Source organism: Perca fluviatilis, chromosome 10 (genome assembly GCF_010015445.1).
Source record: "Perca fluviatilis chromosome 10, GENO_Pfluv_1.0, whole genome shotgun sequence".
NCBI classification, from domain to species: domain Eukaryota; kingdom Metazoa; phylum Chordata; class Actinopteri; order Perciformes; family Percidae; genus Perca; species Perca fluviatilis.
The window spans coordinates 22,976,364-22,997,941 of NC_053121.1; the positions used below are offsets into that span (position 1 = coordinate 22,976,364).

The window sequence follows — 21,578 nt, forward strand, 5'->3', positions numbered from 1 at the left end:
TGTGTTAACACCGAAAGTGGGCGCAGAAATGTGGTGATTTGTATCCATTTAACTGCTAACTGCTGGTGGAGTTTGTGACTGTTAAATGCCGACCATTCTACATTACACACTAATTCACGGCTGTGTTTATGCTCGGTGTTTACAGCCCACCAAGCGCTAATGCTAGTATGCGTTAGCTGAACTTTACGGAGCCTATAAAGTGTGTGTACTAAATGTAGCCTGTTTCGTATGTCGTTTTTATATAATGTCGTTTTTATATAATGTCGTTTTTATATAATGTCGTTTTTATATATGTTAAATGTGTAACACCACTTGAGTCACGATGAAACGTTGTTTCGTGTATATGGTTGAAATGACAATAAAACACGCTTGAGTTGAGTTGAATGCCTCTGTCGGTCTGTCAAGCGGTAGGCGTGGCTTGGGAGTGGACTCAAAGCAACGAAGCAGGTGCATTCTGGGATTTGGTGTTTTTCATCCATATAAGACCAAAACACATTTTCTGGCTTTTCTCGGCCTAGAAGGCACCAATTTCAATTTTTTTTTCACATTTCTACTACATAAGTGACCCAATTTAAAGATATATTCAGCTTTCCAGCGGTGAAATATTCCTTTAAGTGACTGTTGGTGAGACCTTTTTGTTTTAGGGCTGGAGCCAGACTCCAGCAGAGTTTAGGCCTACACCTTGTGTTCACACCTCATTTAAACAAAGGACCGCTTTTCAATAGTTTGAGCAGATACTAGGCTATTGGGTCTATGTAAATCTACTCAGATAGTTTTGTGAATGAATGCCTTTTAATATTCTGTTGCTTTCTGTAACTTTGTATAAAACCCTGACCAGAAAACTCATTCTGGTCAGAGAGAATCCTACAACTACTTGTGAGTTTCTTGTGAGCTTCTTTTTCCATGCGCAGTGAATACAACTCATCTGAACCAGCCACTGAATTGGAGAGAACGTTTCTTCCACACTTGCTAATAAAGTATTATATCCAGGTCACAAAACAAAAACCTGTCACATGCTACTCTAGGACTGCAGTGAATTTGGTATTCTGTCCACCTTTAAGTTTGTCAATCAACAGAAAATTAACTGGAAGCATTTTTTTATAGTTGATTAATAGTTCAAGTCATTCATTGGGTAAAAATACCCAATTTGGATTTGCTTCTTTTCATGAATATTTTTGGGTTTTGGACTATTGGTTTAACAAAATCATATACTAAATAATTCAATATAATAATTGCATTTTGCAAGAAAGACTGATTGTATTTTTTGACTGCTCTTATTCGTGGGTAAAAGCTCAAAGTGTGAATTCAAAGGGTGTGAAGGATCACTTTTAACCATTAGCCGCTTTCCGACCGGAGGGATTTTTGCAGTTCCTAAAACATAAAATTCCTAGAACTCTTTTTATCTCGTGTTCCGACTGGACCGATTTGGGTATTTTTAAGTCCCTCTGGCTGCAGTTCATCTAACTCTTTCAGCTCCTACTTCAGAGCAGGGTCTTTTCGCTGTTCCCTTTTCAGCATAGGGTCAACGAGGGTCGGGTTTCCGGTAGGCCTACAGACAGACAACGGGAACATTTTCGCCATCTTATTCATCACTAAATTCACTTCTGACAACGTTTTAGGCGAAAAATGAACTGTTAAAATTTCGAATATCGGCAGTCTTGCGAAAATTTATGCCGAATTGACAATTTGCTTCAAAGTTTTCGGAGGTGAGAAGCTCCATGAAGTGAGGCGACAGTGGGCAGGCGCCTGCCCCGGCCGCTAGCTCGCTGCTTGGCCATGTCCTGCTCAGAAACCCCGCTGTCAGCTGGTGGTCTCTCAGACCGCTCTCGTAAATAACAGGCTTTTATTTCGCCGTTGACGGTTCGTTTGTTTAAATATCACAACACGTGTCCATCATAACATTAACGGGAACCTGTGGTAAACTGTCTATTCGGAGTTAAACTCCACAAGCGTGCCCTGCGGGCTTGACAAACTCGCCGTCACACACACACACACACAAACCGCAGCCGGCGGGGGAGAGAGAGATACCAGTTTCTCTTCGGGAAACTTGTTTAAATTATGACAAATATGCTATATACATTAGATTTAGAATGTAGTTCATTCTTTTTTGGTGTATTTGTTTTCTGATTTTAACGCTATAAAGACCGTGCCGTGCTTGCATTAGGCTACTCCCTTACCCCTCCTTTAGTCCCTATGGCCACCTGGCCAGTGCGAATGCAAATTGAGAAAACGGTTTTGGGGGAGAGTTAGTTGAACTGCTTAGAAGTGGACTTGGACAGTGGGGAGTTGTCCTCTGGATGAGTTTCAGCCCCTCCCTACCTCCAATGATTTGATCTTTTTCATAGTTGTTAGACAGGTTAGAAAAAGAGGCATCTTCTTGCATGTGATAACCAAGGCCTTTAAAGCTATAGGCTCATCAAAACCTTTGTGTGATACTCGCTAATCAAAGTCATGAAGGAGTTCTCAATTTGCATTGAGTGACTCAGGGATTGCGTTAGAAGCTGTGAAGTGTATTCAATTGTAATAATCACTGAGAAGTTTTTTTTGAAATATAGATGAAAGCTGTATCAGTTTATGAATCAAATAACCTGAAAAAGAACATTATTTTGACCAAGCCATGAAACTAGATACCTGACAAATCAAAGCACTTAATGACATTGATGCAAAAATGACCATCAGCTGCCTTGCTTAATGATTTGCAACATTGCCAACAATGATTTAAAAGAACCAGAGACACTAAGGGATAGCTGCCACAATAAAGATTGTATGATATAATCTCTGATGGCTGATACATTTATACATCCCATGGTATGTATCGTCATATTGCCCACCCCTCGTAAATGTTGGGCAGTTTAATAGCATTGGTTCATTCTCATACTGTACCTTCTCATACCATACCTTATTGTATATTAATAACAATAGTGGTGAGAACAAAGTAAACAAAAAAATGTCACACAAGATTAGAGGATATAGACATGAAGTTTAAGTGCGCTTCTGCAAGTTATAGCTGTGGGTTAAATGAACCATGTCATCGATCCTGTTCCACAGGGCTCGGTTCGATTGTCTCCTGTATGAGGACAAAGGTCTTGCTCTTTCAGCTGGTTCAATGAGCACCCAGCTGTTACATCAGGCGTGAAGCAAAATCAAGCCACCATCCAGAATTTCATACATTCCTGTTCACAAGGCGTGATTTCATTATTCTGCTGCCAGCCGCTGAGGGAGACAAACATATTCATATGGGTAAACAAGCCCACTACTGGATGCTTTGCTGAAACACTTGGAGATTTATCCTGTGTTGAGAAGGTTACTTTTTGAGGACTGAACTCCTTATGAGCTAGTTTAGAATATGATTTAATTTTCACAATACTTGAAAAATTGTGATTGTTGTATGGTCTGACGTGATGATCTCAGCAGCTGACATTGACAGACAAGTTGTAGTCTTATAGAGACAGAGATTTGTCAGAAGAAGAAAAAAACTAGTGGAAACAGCTGAGTACCGACAGGGATCACCGTCAGTGCCCCTTGTCAACCCAACCAGGACCATCGACAGCCTACAACCAGGGAAGAGACGGGTCATGGAGAAGTTTTTTAAGCCTGTTCACAGCCCCTCTAGCCCGGAAGAGATCAAGCCGCGGAAGCACCACCACCACTATCACCTTCCCCATCACCAAGACCCTCAGTCACACAGGTAGGATGGTTCATTTCAATCGGCCAGATTTACATTTATTTCTAATGGAAGAGGTATTAAGAGAAAAGATAATTACATACATTTGCCTTTATAGTGCAAGCGCTACATTTGAAGGCATCTGCATTTTGGAATCAAATATACATATTCTGGCAATAGTTTTAAGTTGTAATTGTGCATCAGTACTATATCATGCAATGCATTTATGTATGTGCCAATCTAAAACTGACATCATTAAAGTTGCTTATATTCCTGTGTCCTTGTGTTGTAGGTATACAACGTTTAATGACACAGACAGAAATATTGATGGAAGCCAAGGACACCACCGTCACCATCAACATGGTCGCTATCTCCATGACTGCCCTCATCACGATGCCCACCATCAAACACAGCAATTTCACCACAGCGAAGAGGATGAGATACTTTACGACCACAATACACCTGTTACTCTCTCTCGGGCCTCTTCCTCTTCCCTCTCTTCGTCCTCTTCCTCCTCCTCTTTTTCCTCATGGAACGCAGAGGAGAGTGCAAATGATCCATTTTCTCTTCGTCTTGCTGAGCTGCCACAGCACTCCTTGTCCTGCTCCAACATCTCAGATGTGCGCAGAGGTTTCAGGGAGGATGACAGCAGCGAGCCTATTGTCCTTGCCACCATCAAACACAACAAGAACGGCAGTGTTTGTAATGAGATACATAAGAGTGCACAAAAGAGGGGAAAGCGTGGTTTTGCTTCTCTTGACCGAGGTCACAGCAGAAGTGAACAAGGCCTCCTGCAGGGCAATGAAAGTGATCTTGGAGGGAAACCATCCAGAGCACCACACATCAACTATGGACCGTTGTATAAGGCAGCTAGTTTGAACCGAAGCCTGGCTTTCAGTGAGGAGGACTTTCTGTTAGGGGTCTCCAGGGCCCCCAAGAGAGCAGTGTCCTCCATTCAGCTACCCAGCAAAGGCATCCTCAAAAAAAAGGAGCCTCATACTGACATCCGCAAGGCTAAGTCGATGGAGGTGTTGTCCCCAAGAGTTTCAGAACAAGATCCCAGTGGGCAGAAAGGGAAAGGGGCAACTCAAGTTGAGATAGAGCAGACCAGGGCAAATTTTGTGCAGGGAAAGTTGCAATTCTCAGCCTTTCTAGATGAGATTACAAAACAGGTCATAAGTCCCTCAGCTCTCAACATCTTGGGTGTGACTAATAATAATAAAACTACTGGGAAGATACATGCCCCAGCACAAACACCTGGCCCAATCAAGCCTCAGCTCCCACCAAAGAAGAACAGAGAGAGCTCAGGGGAGGACAGGGAGCAGCACCTGAAACAGCCCAGCAGACAGGAGAAAGCAGCTTGCAGCAGCCCTCGGAAACTCTCGGAATGCTCCAATCCTGACAAACTGATCTCATATGCAGCTAGGAGCCACCACGGTAGTCCCCCGCCTCATCACCACCCCCACTCTCCCAGCCACAATACTCACCATGAAAGCAGCCGTAAAGACAGGAGGCCATCGCCCACTGGGGGCTCTGTGTCAGGGGACAGATATGGTAGAGGTGGCCCTTACCTCACAGATGGCACCAGCACCAGCCCAGAACCCAGCCAGCCCAAACAATGTCACCACCGCAAACAGCAGCCCACTGCCTCCCACAGTCAACATACCCAACACTTCCCTCAGCATCAGCCTCAACAGGTGCACCCCGGTCCTGGGCAGAGAGGGCCCGCCAGCTCCCCTCCATCCTCAGCCAAGGGTGTGGGGCCAGGCCTCGGATCTGAGTCTTCATCCACAAAATCTGATTCACCCAGGGCCAGAGACACAGCCTCCACAGCTACCAACCACAGCCCGGAGCAGAGTGGTCCACACCAGTCACAGCATATGGGGCATTCTAAACAACGCAGGGTGAGTTTATTTTGATAGTATTTTTGCTCTTTTTATTAGGGTACAATAATATGAGACAGGAGAGACTGGAGTGGAGGGAGATTTTAGGCCTCAGATCATGAATCTAAAGTGAAATGTTACTTGTATGATGCACACACCTTATTTCAGTTTGGAAAAGTAAGGAAACTTTTGGTTGATAACACATATGCATATGTGATTATTATAATATTATACAGTTGCATTCTTTAACAAATAAGCTTGTATGCTGGCATTTGCCACTCTTAAATTGATAAAACAGGTAGTATCAAATGGAGTTTCCCCCGAAAGTACAAGACTAGTATCTGCTGCATTGCTGAAGAATGACTCAGCTTGTAGTGCGGTAGTGTTTGACACGTCCTACACAGCCTGTGACTCAGCTGTACTGCCTCTGCAAGAGAGGAGCAACACTGCATTCTGTTCTGTCTACGCAGATATATCCTCCCCTTATTGCAGTATTATGCCTTCAGAAGCTTTATCGCTGACTGGTTTTACAGTCAGACTCATGATTCTTCTTTCTTTTTCAGGAGTCTGACTCATGACAACACAATATAACACAATTTGATTCATGTATTTTCTCATAAATTCCCCAATTGAAGGTCATTTGTGGTGTGATGCAAAGGTTTCTCCATCCCTTTGTTTGATTTTCAAATTGATTTTATTTAATAAACGTTTTAAAATTACCACATATCATATAAATGATTATGAATAAATTATATTCGCTGACTGAGATATATTACTTAGGGATAACGCATGGCTTATTTGTCACTTATTATAATTTATCTCCAATGTGATCCTCAAAGATTGGCAAACGACAGTAGAAAAACAAGCTTATTGAAGAATCTAACTGTGTACATGTCCATATAAATATACATACACACGTCATTCCTGCCCTAAATGGTGTAATTGTTTGTTTTCAAAGATCATCCCTGAGCTACTGTATGTTCTGTGAATCGACTGTATAGGCATAGAAAGTAACATTACACACATCACACATCCACTGGGACAAATCTCTCACACTAGCTCACATAGCAGCAGCCAGAACTATGTGAGAGAGGTTGGTTGGATAAGAGAAAGGATCACGTTGTTCTTATGTTCGAATCTGCTGCAGGCTTACACTGTTATGTACTGATAATCACACACAACATTACATAACATTTTCCATTTGGTCGCTGTGTGGGATTTGGTCTCACTGAGTTTGTCTTTTCAAATTAAGGTTCAGCGAATTCACACAAACACCCATACAGAGGGGCAAAGAACTAATCAATTCTAGTGGAGTCCATTTCCGGGAGCAGGTCTGCCATAACTCAATAGTTTATTCAATCTGTACATGACAGTCAGTAATGGACTGGTGACCCATCCTGGGTGTGTACTCCTGCCTTTAACACAATGTGTGCATGGGCAAGGCTCCAGCTCCCTTGGTGTATATAGAAAATGAATGGATGGGTGTGATGTCATTTTTCTTACTACTTATTGTTCTTTATATAGGCTACCTATGCTGTTTTACCTATAGACTGGAATCAGTTCTGAACTGCGTGTTGCCCTGCGGACTTAGGGACCTGAAACCATTCATTTGTTTATCTTTTCCTGTAAATGGCTTTTTTTTCCCAAAGTTCCAGTTTGCATGCTTGAATATCAGGGCATGTTTTATTTGGACAGTGATATGTTTGTTTGTCATTGTTTTGGCTCTACTCCAGCACACTGAAATTCAAATGAAACAATAACTATGAGGTTGAAGTTCTGACTTACAGCAAGGGTGCATATGGAGTGTTCACATTCATATTGGGTGAACAGTGAAGAACCTGTCACCCATTTTGCTCTTTGAGGTACAAAAGAGGTTTACTGTTGTTACACAGCACTCAAATTGCATTTCAATCCAATGTGCTGGAGTACAGTGCCAAAACAAGACTGTTCAAACACTTATGGATTGTACTGGATGTTTGCACCGAAGGAAAAGTCAGTTACGTTAGTATTACATCCTAATGTGTCCTGTATCTTATCTTTTTCTCTCATCCTTCTTTTATTCTTTTTCAAGGACACACTGTGTGATGCCGACCATCTCCAGTAAGTGTGCAACATATTGCTCACTTCACCTTTTGAGTGCAGCTTTTCATACATTTCTCTCTATCCCATTCTGTTCTCTCTCTGTCTATCTCGAGATGGGTCAGTGGTTATTGATCACACTAATGAGCATCCTCTCTTCCTCCACTCCTGTTTTAACAGGAAGAGGCATGGTATTTATGGAACTGATTTATATAACCATGCATCTCTATGTTGTTAGAAATAAGAATATGTGAAAGAGAAGTTTAAAAGAGGTTGGACAAAATAATAAAAACACTATATGAAAGTTAAACTACAAAATCTTAGCTTTCATACCAAAATATGTTACCCCCCTATATGTAATACATAATTTCCATTGATGCTGTTCCTGACTATTCCTCTCATATCATTTTGTAGTTTGTGTAAAATGTACAATAGGCACAGATTGATCTATTTGAGTTTGTTGTTAATAATAATAATAATAATAATAATAAAATTAATAATAAAATAATGCTGAAGTGCTGAATGCCAGACCTCTGTAGCTCTATAGCTAAAATAGTGCTAACTGTCATTCAACCTATGTAACAGCCATCTTTGTAGTTTGTTTTTTAAAGTCAAAACCCTTTTTAATGCAGTATATATATCATTTTGTCTAAGTCTTATGTGTAGTAATGAAGTTTGATATCAACATGACGTGAAATGTGGCATGTTTCAAAGTTACATAAAAACTTTTTTGGATAATGAATAGACTCTTCAAATGGAGGCATATGAGAAAAGGCCTCATCTTCAATAGTTCTTAAGGGTAATTACTGTTTGAAAATATAAAGGCAACACATTTAAATACTTTCCAGGATCTGTGACAAAACTCCATCTACCATCATTCCTCTGTGTTCAGGGCGCTGCAGGAGGAGAATACAGATCTTCACCAGAACTTGCTGCAGACTGTGGTTTGCATTGAGAGCCTGGAGGTGGAGTTGCAGAGGACCAGGGACGAGCTCAGCCACGTCAAGGAAAAATATAAAAGGTTTGGGATCATAAACGGAACAAAATTCAACATGCATGATGAATTAACATTACATATACCCTATCATTTGAATGCACAAATAAATACTGAAGATTACATCTCTTCTACGTGTAGTATGATGATGCAATACATAAAAGACAACATGTTTCCATATGAGAGTGAAATGGTGTGAGGAGGGCACACATATTGATTACAGAGCCAAAATCCATCAGGCCAACCTATGGCTTTACATAACAGTTTTTATAGATTAATTGATCTATGGAACATACATTCACCCCTTTGCATTTCTGTGGGTGTTTTGGTTCTGCAGTGACATGTTTTCCCCGGCCAACACAGACAGGGGGGCACAAGTCATCTGTCATGTCCCTTCACACTCACCGGTGAAAATTTTGTTGTGACCCGAGCCTGTATCTATCACCAACCAACCACTGCGGCCTACCAGGCACATACCACACATTCTTCAACAGACTGCAGCAACTGGAGTGAATGGTCACCTCACACTGGGCTCCAGTTTGGTGTCAGTTGTTACATATTTGTTTGGAGAGTTTGTGGCTGCCATTTGGCCTGACAAACAACTGTCTTTAACCCTAACAGATAATGACATGGTAATAAAGTGGTGTGCGTGTGGAAATAAAACTGATAATAGGTATTTTTTTTTCTTCTCTTCTTCTTCTTCTTCATCTTCTTCTTCTTCTTCTTCTATGGTTTTCTGTGTCTTGCAGCCTTCTAGAGACCCACACTGGGACCAAGCAGGCCAATAACCTGCTGGGGGAACACCTGCATATAGCGGTGAGAAAACTTGCAAGGAGAAAAGACTGGGGAAGCCAGGGGATTCACTGCATTCACAAACCATGGGCAACTTTCATGTCAATCTCATCGTATTGTACGGTGTGTGTGTGTGTGTGTGTGTGTGTGTGTGTGTGTGTGTGTGTGTGTGTGTGTGTGTGTGTGTGTGTGTGTGTGTGTGTGTGTGTGTGTGTGTGTGTGTGTGTGTGTGTGTGTGTGTGTGTGTGTGTGTGTGCGCAGTCAGAGAACCTGAGCAGTGAGAGGAAGTACCTGCAAAACCGTGTGTCACAGCTGAGCTCAGAGTTGGAGGATGCCCACCGGACCATTGCAGCCATGGAGAACATTAATGTAAGCACAGTGTCCCCTACTGGACATCCATGCACACTTCAGATAGCAACCATTTTACTAAATACATTATTGGGATTGATCAGTCTTCTTTAAGCCTTGGTTGGATGGCTCATTCCAACATTTGAAGTGTAATATTATAAGACCACATCACCCTGTGTTTTAAACACATGTATGTTTGCAATAGCACATTTGTTTAAGCCTGCTTCTGTTCCTCCTCTCATTTTGAGCCTCAAGTTAAGATGATAAAGTAGCAATCACGATGAAATCAAATGTTTTTGTGCAGCCACAACTCTCTACTAATGTGTGTGAAAGCATAAATGAATAAATGAATGGGCCTAGGCATCCAAGGGGTCATGGGGTCAAAAATAGAGATTCTATTTTCAGTGGCTGTTTTTAGAGGCAATTATTAACATTTCTCATTGGAAAGTCAAAGAGCGCAGTCAAAATAAGTTATGTCTTGATCACATTTTTTTTGCTCATGATCATTCTGCAGTCAAACATCCCCTGTGACTGTTGTAGTTGTTGAAGTGGAGCTGTTTTTTTTCCTTCTTCTTTATTATCATTAGTATTGCAGTTCAGCATGGACATGACAGGTTGTTCGTTTCAAGGAGTCATTCTTAGAAATGGAGCTGGTTTTAACTACTTTATAGTTAGGTAGTAGTCCAGTGGTTCCCAACCTGGGGTTCACAAGATCAACCTGAAGGGTTTTTGTCTTTGTACAGTCTATGGCTTCTACCCTATATTTTATAATTGAGAGGAAAAAAGAAAAAACTGTTTTGCAACACAAAACTGTTTTATTTTTTCTGCCTTCTCTAATCCTTTTTTTGTAATCTATTATTGTGTGAGATATATATGACAAATGTAGTGGAGTAAAAAGTAAAATATTTCCCTCTGAAATGAAATGAAGTAGAAGTATGAAATGGCATGAAATAGGAATACCCAAGTAAAGTACCTCAAAATTGTACTTGAGTACAGCATTACATATGGTTAACTTGCAAAATGCTGAAAGAAACAAAACAACCTGGAGTGATGCAGGGCAGGGGTAGGTAGGAGGGGGGCTTACATATTTCTGTACCCAGGGGTCCATTGTTTCATAATCTGTTCATGTGTGCAAGAAGATTTTTCCCATAATTTGTAACCTGCGTCCAGTGTTGTACTTTGTAATTCAGATTACACTCAACCCTTGAATCAATTGAAATAGCTCAAACAAGTATTCAAAACTGTTCAGCTAAAGATTAGGAGAATATCTATTATAGAAAGCTTTCAGAGATTTATAAAGTGATGTTTTTTCTTCTTTTACATGGATACATGGATTGAATTCAGAGTTTGTTTTTGTGTGTCTCAACCTCAGGTACCGTGCTTGATAAAGGAGTTGTTGGAGAAGCACTTTGATTCAGCTGATACCATTTAAAGCCCTCTTCTCCTCTCTTTCTCCCCCCCCCCCCCCCCCCAAAAAAAAATTATTTCCTACACTTTATACCATTTAAGCAGGGGGTGCCAACAATAGGAACTGAAGGCAGTCTCTCTGGTCAGCATGAGTCCAGCCACAGCCCACCTTTCTCTGCAGCTGACATCAGCACTGCTATCTATAAGAAAATGGCTGCCAGTTATGCAGCCAGACCACAACCTCTCTATCCCCAAAACCAACAGCAGCTTCCTCTGGGCACTAGCCACGCTGACGCCCCTCCAAACCTTGAGCAGGCAAATGTGGGTGGTGACAGCTGGGGTGGGAAGGGCGGTGTAAAGGTAACACTTTTGGAGCAGGACGTTGTGGATGTGACCTCCATGTCAGCCCAGCAGATCCTGGATGATTTCCTGCAGCAGCTGCAGCCCCATGGTGGAGGGAAGGAGCAGCAGGGTGGGCAGGAGTGGGCAGGATGAGCGGAACAAATGAAAATGTCAGAATGAAAATGTCATCCAACAACATGACTGGATGAATGTATATGCTTATCTTATTGCATTGAAATGTGTATTTATTCATATAAGTCATTGCTGTCAAATGCATTGTATATTGTTTCCCCAAAATACCAGAAAATCTGTTTTGGGCTTGTATGTCATGTCCTTTTAGGTGTAGAATTTTATGATTGCTAATTTTGGAGGGACAAGATTTCCACACACACAAAAAGAACTGTATTGGGAAACCAATTTGCACTCAAATAAATAAAAAAAAACTCTTAAGCTTTCTGTTGAAAAAAATTAGCAACAGAGCAATTAAATGCCAAAATGTATATTAAAAAATATGAACATACAGTAATACATACAATTATAGGAAACTATTTCCAAGTATGCTTTATAAATATATTTCAATTTAAGTGCTTAATTTAATAAGATGTAATGTACTGTGCTTTCCCTTAGCCTATTGCCCTGTAACCCCAATTTAACAGAGAGACAAATACTTCATACCTTTAGATAGAAGCAGCTCTTCCTTTTAGTAGTGAGCTTAACAGTTGACCTATTAGTACAATGGAAGACAAGGTTTTTAAAAGTCAGAGACATCAAGAACATCTGTTCTTAAGAGTAACAGGTCTGAGGTTAACAGTGTTATAGCCTCTTATCAGTTTTAAAATGTATTAATTGATTTATGTGAAATATAATTTTAAATTAGTATGAAATAAAAAAAGACTACTGTACATGCACAGATTTGTATATATTCATTGAATGTGTGTATAAAATGAGATGGCCCTTCCTATCTAAAATGATATTGGGTAGATTTTTAATGCTGATGTAGTGGGCAGAAAAAAATGGAAACGTTGAACAGTAATTATGTGGAAGTATTGTGATAATATATATTGGATAGAGTGTAGCAGCAACATATTAATCTTATTTTAATCTGTATAGCCCCATCTCTCATCAGTGTACACTTTATCCTCTGAATCATGCATTTATGAATACTGCTAGTCTACATCAATTCAATATATAACTGTGTCATTACGGCTGTTCTACCAATAAAAATACTCATCTTAAATGAATGCAACAGATTACAGATGTCTTTCTTGTTAAATTTCTTCTTGTCAGCTTCAAACATCACTAGTAAAGGAGCAATCTCTCTTTGTATAATACATAACATAGAGACAGCTTGGCTATTATTAGACCTTTAATATTTGCTGTACTAAAAATATGTAATATTTGTTCTTAATTTGGTGCCAGAAAAAAAAAGGTTTAGATCTTTTTTTCTCTTCTTGCCATCTCTACCATTAGAGGGCTACACAAGTTTCCTCATTATGTCAATATATCTCCATCAGTATCACTATTTAAAGACAGCCTTACGGGAAAAAAAGCACATGTGAAAACAAGTTTTCACATTTGTTAATGACATGTTTCTATATGAACTAACTAACTACTTAACTAACTACCTTACTGGAAATTTGATTAATGGTGATGTGGTTAAAGAATATTATGGATAAGTTATAGATATGAGGAGAGAGTTTGATTTAGTTTTCTGTTTGGTGTGTTGTAAGAGCGGGGAATACACGACTGGCTTCAACCTGACTGTAGCTCTGACTCAAGCTGTCATAAATACTTTTAATAACAGTTTAATCCTATTGATTCAGTACCACCAACCTCCCTCCGTGTTGCACTGTATACATAATCCCATACAAGCATAAGTCTCCTCTCCATAGTCTTACTTTCACTTTACATGAAAGCGCCTCGGTTACCATCCTCCACAAAGATATTTTTGGGATCAATATTCACTTAATTTCAGTTGATCAATTGATCAGTGGCTTTCTCTTTTTGTCATTTATTCATACATTATATACAGTTGGGTCTTGTGTCATTTTAATGCCACATCATAAAAAGTGTAAGTTTAGGTTTTCAGCTTTGTTAACTTGGAACAGATGGAATTGGGTTGAGGTCAGTTAATTGGGTGAAGGAGTTCACAATACCTAGCATTTGCAGTAGTGGAAATTAACTAACTAGGACATTAACTCAAGTGCTTTACTGAAGTATAATATGAAGGTATCTGTACAGTGCTTTGAATATGTCCGTCTTATGCTACATTATACTTCCACTCTACTACATTTCAGAGGAAAATATTGTACTTTTAACTCCACTGCATATATTTGACATTCTTCACCCCATTATTTATCTCACAACCCCTCAGTTTTATCATGTGACCCTTTGGAGGGGCCTGCCTGACCCTCAGATTGGGAACCACTGAACTAAGATACCTAACTATACATAAAGTAGTTAAAACTAACTCCACCTCAACCAATGGTTACAACATTAACATGATGCTTACTAATGCATCAGTATTTACATCTAATGATCATATTATAAATAATAATAAATCAGTCCCAGGGGGTCATTTTTCTGCAGAAGGTGTACTTTTATTTGTGAGAATTAAGGTACATTTAGCTGATACAATCTCTGTACTTTTACTTAGGGTAGAACTTTGATTTACTTGGAGTATTTTTACACTGTGGTATTGGTACTTCTACTCTTCCAACACTAAACAGTCGCCAGTGTTTGAAGTCAAACCTGGGATTATTTAATTCATCCTTCTTTCCTCTGATTGCGTATCTTTGCCTTATCAAACAATAAAACATTCAATACTTCTGACAGCAAATTAGGTTTGCTTGCTCATTTTCTCCCACATCTCATGATATTGCTACCATTTAGCCTCAGCTAATTGCGTCTATGATATCTACTCTGTCGCAGAGGCATCCATAGTGTCCAGGTTGTGCTGATGGGTTTCAGGTAAGTCCACCTGTCATAATAGTTCCTCCCATCAGTGTAGATCTGAACAAGTTTGCTGATCAGACACTGCCCTGCTTTCCCATTGGCTCCTGGACTTTAATAGGATCCCAGGGACTCTGTTGGGAGGATTACGGCTCCAAACTCTCGACTTTGGCCAGTTTCTGTTTTCTCCAAAGATGGGAACAGCGGTTTAGGGGGTCGCCGCACATGCACAGACCCAGAGGGGCGCCATCAAAAGACAACATCACATCAAGAGAAAGAAATCAGCTTGAAGGGGGGGCTACGGCGGTGTGACCAATCAACTTGAGGAGAAAGGAATACATCTTTTCTTCCACAATTCATTATTTGACAATCATCACATATTTTTCAAAGTTTTGCTGCACTGCTTTTGATTATAAATCATCTTTTTGGGACAATTTCAGCATCCAAGTGAAAGCTTTTGGATTATCCTCTGAGGTCGACTGTGTCCTTTATCATCTGAGGGATCTACCTGCTTATCGCCTCCACCTGGAATAACTTAGATGAGCTCAACCAGCTAATAACTCACCAAACAACAAGCACAAGGCCTGTATTGACCACTGTGTTTCTGCAACGTTGAAAACACCCTCTTGTGACCTCAGTTGGGTTTGTCTCTTTACGTGCAGCTGGCCGTCTCTGGATCTCAAGTTTTGACCAGAACTGACTGAACTCCTTCCTCTTCTCTCCGCTTCTCTTACTTTTCTCTCCTGAACTTTTGCGTTGATCGGTGCATGGTAGTGAGCCATGCTGTTGAAGATAAAGTTCACCCAGCAGCGGCGGGTGCACCTGGCCCAGGGCCTGTGGCTGCTGTCCTGGATGGCAGTGATGTGGGGGGTCATCATCTTTTGTCTGGGGGTTTACCTTAAGACAGAGCTGCTCCGTAGGGCCGAGGTAGGGAGAGGAAAAATACACTCATATGTACACAAATTAGTGCAATGTCAACTTAAAGACAAGAGGGCCAAGTTTAAAAACACAGGCATGAATGCATTCAAAGTTAGACAAACATAGACCTTTGCCTTTGCTCATGGTTGTTTACTGAGTCTGTTGTGCTGCTGCTAATCAGGGACTTTTATTTAAATTTAGCTCTACAGTTTAATCCACAAATACAAACATGCAGCGCACACAATACTAGTGTAAACATGCACACAGTGACACTCAGGCACATTCATGCATGATAAATCGTGAGGACATTGTGTGTTAAAACCACTGTATCAAAAAACAAATTCAAAGTGATTGGGGTTCAGTGTGTGTTGAATTTAGGTAACATGACCAGCAGGTGAAGGTTATTAGCTCTACTAGGTAGTCATTGGGCTAGATTGATCACTGATTGATTTGGATAGGCCATGAACACATGCCTACAGATAGTTATTGAGATCCAATAAGAGATTCCATAACCTCTAAGTTCTGTAGCAAAGTCTTATTGGGTTGTGTCGATATGGTTTAGATGAGTGAAATGTAACATGTGACCAACAAAATAGTGTCAGGAAGGATCTTACAGAATGATTCACAAGAATGCAATCCTCTTTTATACTTGTTAGACAAAAATATAATTTAGTTTGTTTTGCACATCATTTGCGTAATGTGTACAGATCATTGACAAAACTAGTTATTTCACATCCAGAGGCTGAGATCATTTGTCCTAAACTCACATATGGCTGGATAGATATTATTGGATGATTATTTTACAAAGTGACAGTACTGGGCTGAGTTTGTTAATGGTAATTTTAATACAACAATGGGGCAGAGGTGCTTTATGGCTGACAGGCTTTTGAAAACTCAGCCAATAATAAACTCAGTCTATAATTGACTTTTGCTGTAACCAGGGTAATTAATTCAATTTGTCATTATATTTCTAGAGTAGTCTTTGCATCCAGCACATCAGCAGCTAATTGAATCTTTTGGCTGCCAAGGTCATTTTTAGAATAGATAAGGGTAATCAAATGCAGGATTATTACCTGCTAAAGTGTGTAGAGGAAATGACAAAGTGACCCACAGTTGGCTGCTGCTCTTGTGGCTGCTACTATCTTTGACTGTGCTCTTCCTTTCTTGAGGTGATGGACAACACAGAGATCCACGTGGTGCCCAACATCCTGATGATGGTGGGCCTGGCCTCCATCGGCACCAACTGGGTTGCCAGTCGCGCGTGTCAGGACTCCTTGGATGCAACCCGCTTCCCACGTTGGAAAGTTTTCCTGCTGGCTTGGTTTGCTGTAGCTGCAGTGCTCTGTTGTTTGCTCATCGCTGTTGTGGTGCTCAGCTACGCCCTGCAGGGAAGCCTGGAGGAGTCCCTGAAGGTGGGGGTCACTAGTAATGATCAGAGGGTGACAGGTCAAGGGGTAGAGTAGGTGTTAGCATGCCAGCTATTAGAAATTATAGTCAGGGAGGCAACATATTCCAAACTTGGCCCCTCACCCACACCCACTCCAGCACCATAGACTTTTACATGGGCCCCCCCCTGGACATGGGGCTGGGGTCATCTGTACCCTTTGACCCCCTCTGACAGTGGGCCTGTATGTCAGTATGGCCTTATAGAGATTGGTCCCATAACAGGATGGTGTTTTCTGATCCTCAAGCAAATCACAAAACCAAACCTGCTCCCCCCCAAGCTGCTGTGTCTGAAAGAGACTGCCAACTGTCTAAAATGAAGAAGAAAAGTTTAGTGGGTTAAGGCTACAGAGAAAAGGGCTCATATTCCTGCAAGTTGATCAATTAAAACCAATTAAAAAGTGAATGATTAAAGCTCTCACTCTTGTTAAATGTTGAATTGAGACGAGAAAAAGACAGTTTTCACATCTGTTAGAGATGTCAATTAATTAAGTTGCAATGCGAAATAATTTAAACAACAAACCAGACAGCATTTAATATAAACAGATTTCAAATACCTAGACCTAATTATATTAATATTTTAACAGACATAAACAGAAAACAGCTGCATCTTTGCCATACAGTACAGTAAAACCATTCTCGAAAACATCAGATACACCCCTTCTGTCTCATTCACTCTTCTGTCTTCACTGTCAGGTGGGCCTGAGGAATGGTATTCGGTTCTACAAGGACACAGATGTGCCAGGCCGTTGTTTTCAGAAAGAAACCATCGATCGTCTGCAGATGGAGTTTCGCTGTTGTGGGAACAGCAACTTCAAGGATTGGTTTGAAGTTCAGTGGGTCAGCAACAGATACCTAGACTTCACCTCCAAGGACGTCAAGGAGTGAGTGAATCACAACACAGGGAGCAGCAGGTTATGCAGGGAATTGAGAGGATGAAAAAGAAGAAACTGGACTGATGAGGGGTATACAGGAAAGAGCAGATAAATCTAGTTGAATGGCAGATAAGTAGACTTCACATCTAAAAAGGTCAAACAAACTGTTAGAGGGAAGATAGAGGGGATGGAGGGAGAAAGGGAATGATTTGAAGGTAGAGGAATAGTGTATTAAAAATAGATATGGCCTTTACTGTTGAAACGAATGACAGAAACAGATAAAAACGTGGGTCAAAGATGAAATAAATGAAAAGGAATGAGTAAATAGAAAGGTTGTGACATGATAACACTTGTAGAGAGGCACTGCTCATTTCTCACTAATTTTAAGTATGTATTGACCTGAAAGTCAGGCCTTTAACTTCCTCGCCTCATTTCTTTCTCTCTCCTCTTCTCTCTTTTCTGTCTTTTTCTAATCTGTTTCCGTCGTCTGTTTTCTCACTGTCCCTCCCTTCTCTGTCTCCAGTCGTATCCGGAGTAATGTGGACGGCCGTTACCTGTTGGATGGCGTTCCTTTCAGCTGTTGTAACCCCGCTTCCCCTCGCCCCTGCCTGCAGCTGCAACTGACCGATAACAGCGCCCACTACAACTACGAGTACCAATCAGAGGAACTCAACCTGTACAGCCGTGGCTGTAGGCAGGCCCTGACTGACTACTTCATGGAGCTGATGAACTCAACTGGTCCTGGTGTGCTGTCAGTCATGTTAATACAGGTAGGATACATGATGGCATGAACATAAACACTTCTATTATTCTGTGATTTGTGGTAAAATAGAGGAAATACAGTAATTAACCAAGGCACAGAGTGTTACCTGAATATTTACACAAACACACACACACACATACACACACACACACACACACACACACACACACACACACACACACACACACGCACAAAGATACTAGAATGACTATCTGTGGAAAGCTGTCCAGAATTTTGTGCTACGCCCCTCTACATTTTTAAATAATGGTTTTATTTAACGTAGTGACTGCCATGGCATCCACCAGAATTAAAACCTCACTCTACTGACACACATTGATTTCTGTCTTTTAATCAAACGTGTACTTTCACTCCTTTGCCAAATAACAGTAGGCCTATTGACGGCACATTCTCTTCAAATAATAGGACACCCATACACATGTTTTACAGTGCATCATTAAACACCATCTACAGCTAACCAAACAATCTATACTTTTAAATGCAGCAGCTCAGGATGGGGTTTTTCTAGTCCAACATGATAGGATATGGCTGCCATGTGAAAAGTTAACGAGGTCTCAAGCTGAGTTGTAGATAACGTCAGATTTTCAAGCAAAAACTAAAACCTGCTTTGAATCATGTAGCCCCGAGATCAAACAAAAAAAGGAAGAGGAAGCATGAGATAAAACTAATAATAATTTCTGTACAGTCCCTAACCCATTATCCCATAAAAGTGTGAATGTTTCTAATACTGATTCTAATCTTCATGCGTGCAATCCTGCAGCAAAACATAATTATTCATATGATCATTTGAATTCTTAAGACATCGGTTTTTGTGATCCGATCAAACCATTTGACCATCTCATTAGGTGACAAACACCAAATGAAATGAAGCTTTTACATGATCTAGATTGCTTTATTTCTGTCCAGCTGTCAGTATGTCTGAGCCTGCGGTACCTGCAGACGGCCGTGGAAGGAGCTATGGCTCTGGAGGACCCAGAGGGCGACAGTGAGGGTTATCTCCTGGAAAAGGGTGTGAAGGAAACCATTGAGGACCTCAAAGCCAATGCCCTGAAGATGCTAAAGTTTGGGCAGGTTGACCCCAACGCCGCCGAAGGGTCCTCTGAGGCTGCAGATGCCGAGAAAGCTGAGAAGACTGCGTCCCCTACTCCTGCCAGTTAGAGGGGAGAAATTATTTAAATAAGAGCTGTGGTGAAAGGGATTCAGGGGGGATGTGTTTGAGGTTTCTTGGTTGTGTGAGTTGGCAGGTGGCGGGTACAACACCAGTTGAGTTTTGACATGTTAGGTTTGATTTACGCTTCACCAATGCAGCAGCCACAGCTGTCTCGCACATGGCCAAAACAAGGCAACAAATAGGGAATCTTATCAGGCCCTCCACAGACACCAAAACAAACATCTCCTCTATGCAGGACCTAATGAATGTTTAACCATCAAAGAATCTGCTCAGGAGATAGTAGGCTACTTTTTGTTGTAACTAGAAGAGAGAACATTCAGTTTAAAGTGGTGTAGCTTTCACACACAGCAGACACAACAGACACATATTTAACACTTTACATTTGGCTCTAATTTGGCAAAGTCACAATTCACACAATGCTTAAGGTCATCACATGTGCACTGTAATATTCATCTCAGGGCTGTAGAGTTTGTACTGAACTGCAATGAAATGCTTAGGAACCTGTTAAAATGGCACATGAATTATATATTAAAGGTAGAAGTTTTTAACTGCTTTGCAGTGTGGGCTTCCTTTTGTACATGTAATATAATAGAGTAGGGAATTTCCCTAAGTATGGGTTATCTGAGTTCAGCAAGGAGAGTTGGATTAAGTGTGTGTGTGTGTGTGTTGTGTGTGTGTGTATATGTGCATGAGTGCTGTGCCCTATATGAAGCTGTCATCTTGTCTATTGTGACAGCTCAGAAACAATCTGATAATCCCGGTGTGGTTAATCCCAGAACTGCTGTACAAGCAGCATCAGCACATAGGAACACACTCTGTCATACAGGGACAGAAACAGCACACTGATGCAACAAGTTGGAAGTTATTTTTGAAAGCAAAACCGTTTGTAAATGCTTTTTTTGTGCAAATAATATAACATTGTGATCTGCCCTAGCTATCCAAATGTGTTCTTCTTAAATAAAACACTGTCACGGAATAAGGTTAATGAATGTTTCATTTTAGCAGATAAACATGCTTTAAGTGGTCGCAGAAATACATATTTCTTTAATTAAAAAACAGAAGTTGATAAAGGAGTGTGGGTGAAAGTTTGGTTTCAGGCTTAGTGACATCCTTTAAAAATATTACCTGTAATAATCCAACTATTAACATTACAGTACAGCACAATGGGAGATTTTTCTTAGACAAGTACGAAAAAACAAAGTGAAAATACAAATACAATTTATTAATGAATACAGATTTTAAAAACAATTAAAACAAATATTTGCAATGTTTAATAGTCTTCTTAAAATATAATTCCCAGTAGGCTAATTAAGTGAAAGATGACACATATTAAGGACCATTTGTGTAGGCCTAGGAGAACATACAAGTGTACACATAACACATTCATGATGATGTTTACATGGCAACAATAAACCCACATCACAGCTAGAATGAGTCTCTACAAATTGACAGTGTTGGAAGTATTCAGATTCTTAACTTAAGGAAAAGTACTAATACCACAGTGTAAAAAATACTCAATTACAAGTAAACGTCCTGAATTGAAAATGTTTTCTCAGGAAAATGTAGCCTATTTAAAGTTTTAAAAGTAAAAGTACTTAATGCAGAAAATCCTTACATTTTAGAAACTGGAAACAATCAAAACAGTTCTGTCAATCAACTAAGTGTATAATCGGATAAGCCTTTCAGCTGGATATAATAAAACATTTTATTTTATAAACTAAACGTGTTGTACGTGCAAAAAGCTTAATAATAAAAGAGTAAAAAGTACATTTCCCTCTGAAATGAAGTGGAATAGAAGTAGAAAGTGGCCTGAAAAGAAAAGACTCAAGTGAAGTACAAGTACTTCAAATGTGTACTTAAGTACAGAACTTGAGCAAATTACATTCCACCATAACTGACGTAAAAAAAAAAAAAAAAAAAAAACAGCAC

General features: G+C 40.3%; 2 protein-coding genes across 2 annotated transcripts; both read left to right on the top strand.

The window, feature by feature from the left end:
• Positions 1-2,955: 2,955 nt before the first annotated feature.
• LOC120566541 (inactive histone-lysine N-methyltransferase 2E) lies at positions 2,956-11,192 on the top strand. Its single transcript, XM_039813065.1, has 7 exons — positions 2,956-3,688; positions 3,957-5,568; positions 7,619-7,647; positions 8,519-8,647; positions 9,370-9,436; positions 9,674-9,781; positions 11,133-11,192. The coding sequence occupies exons 1-7, from the start codon at positions 3,576-3,578 to the stop codon at positions 11,190-11,192; spliced, it is 2,118 nt and encodes a 705-aa protein (XP_039668999.1). The 5' UTR covers positions 2,956-3,575.
• A 3,408-nt stretch (positions 11,193-14,600) lies between these two features.
• Positions 14,601-20,625, top strand: rom1b (retinal outer segment membrane protein 1b). Its single transcript, XM_039814411.1, has 5 exons — positions 14,601-15,388; positions 16,549-16,791; positions 17,519-17,706; positions 18,221-18,467; positions 19,385-20,625. The coding sequence occupies exons 1-5, from the start codon at positions 15,242-15,244 to the stop codon at positions 19,634-19,636; spliced, it is 1,077 nt and encodes a 358-aa protein (XP_039670345.1). The 5' UTR covers positions 14,601-15,241; the 3' UTR covers positions 19,637-20,625.
• Positions 20,626-21,578: the final 953 nt, after the last annotated feature.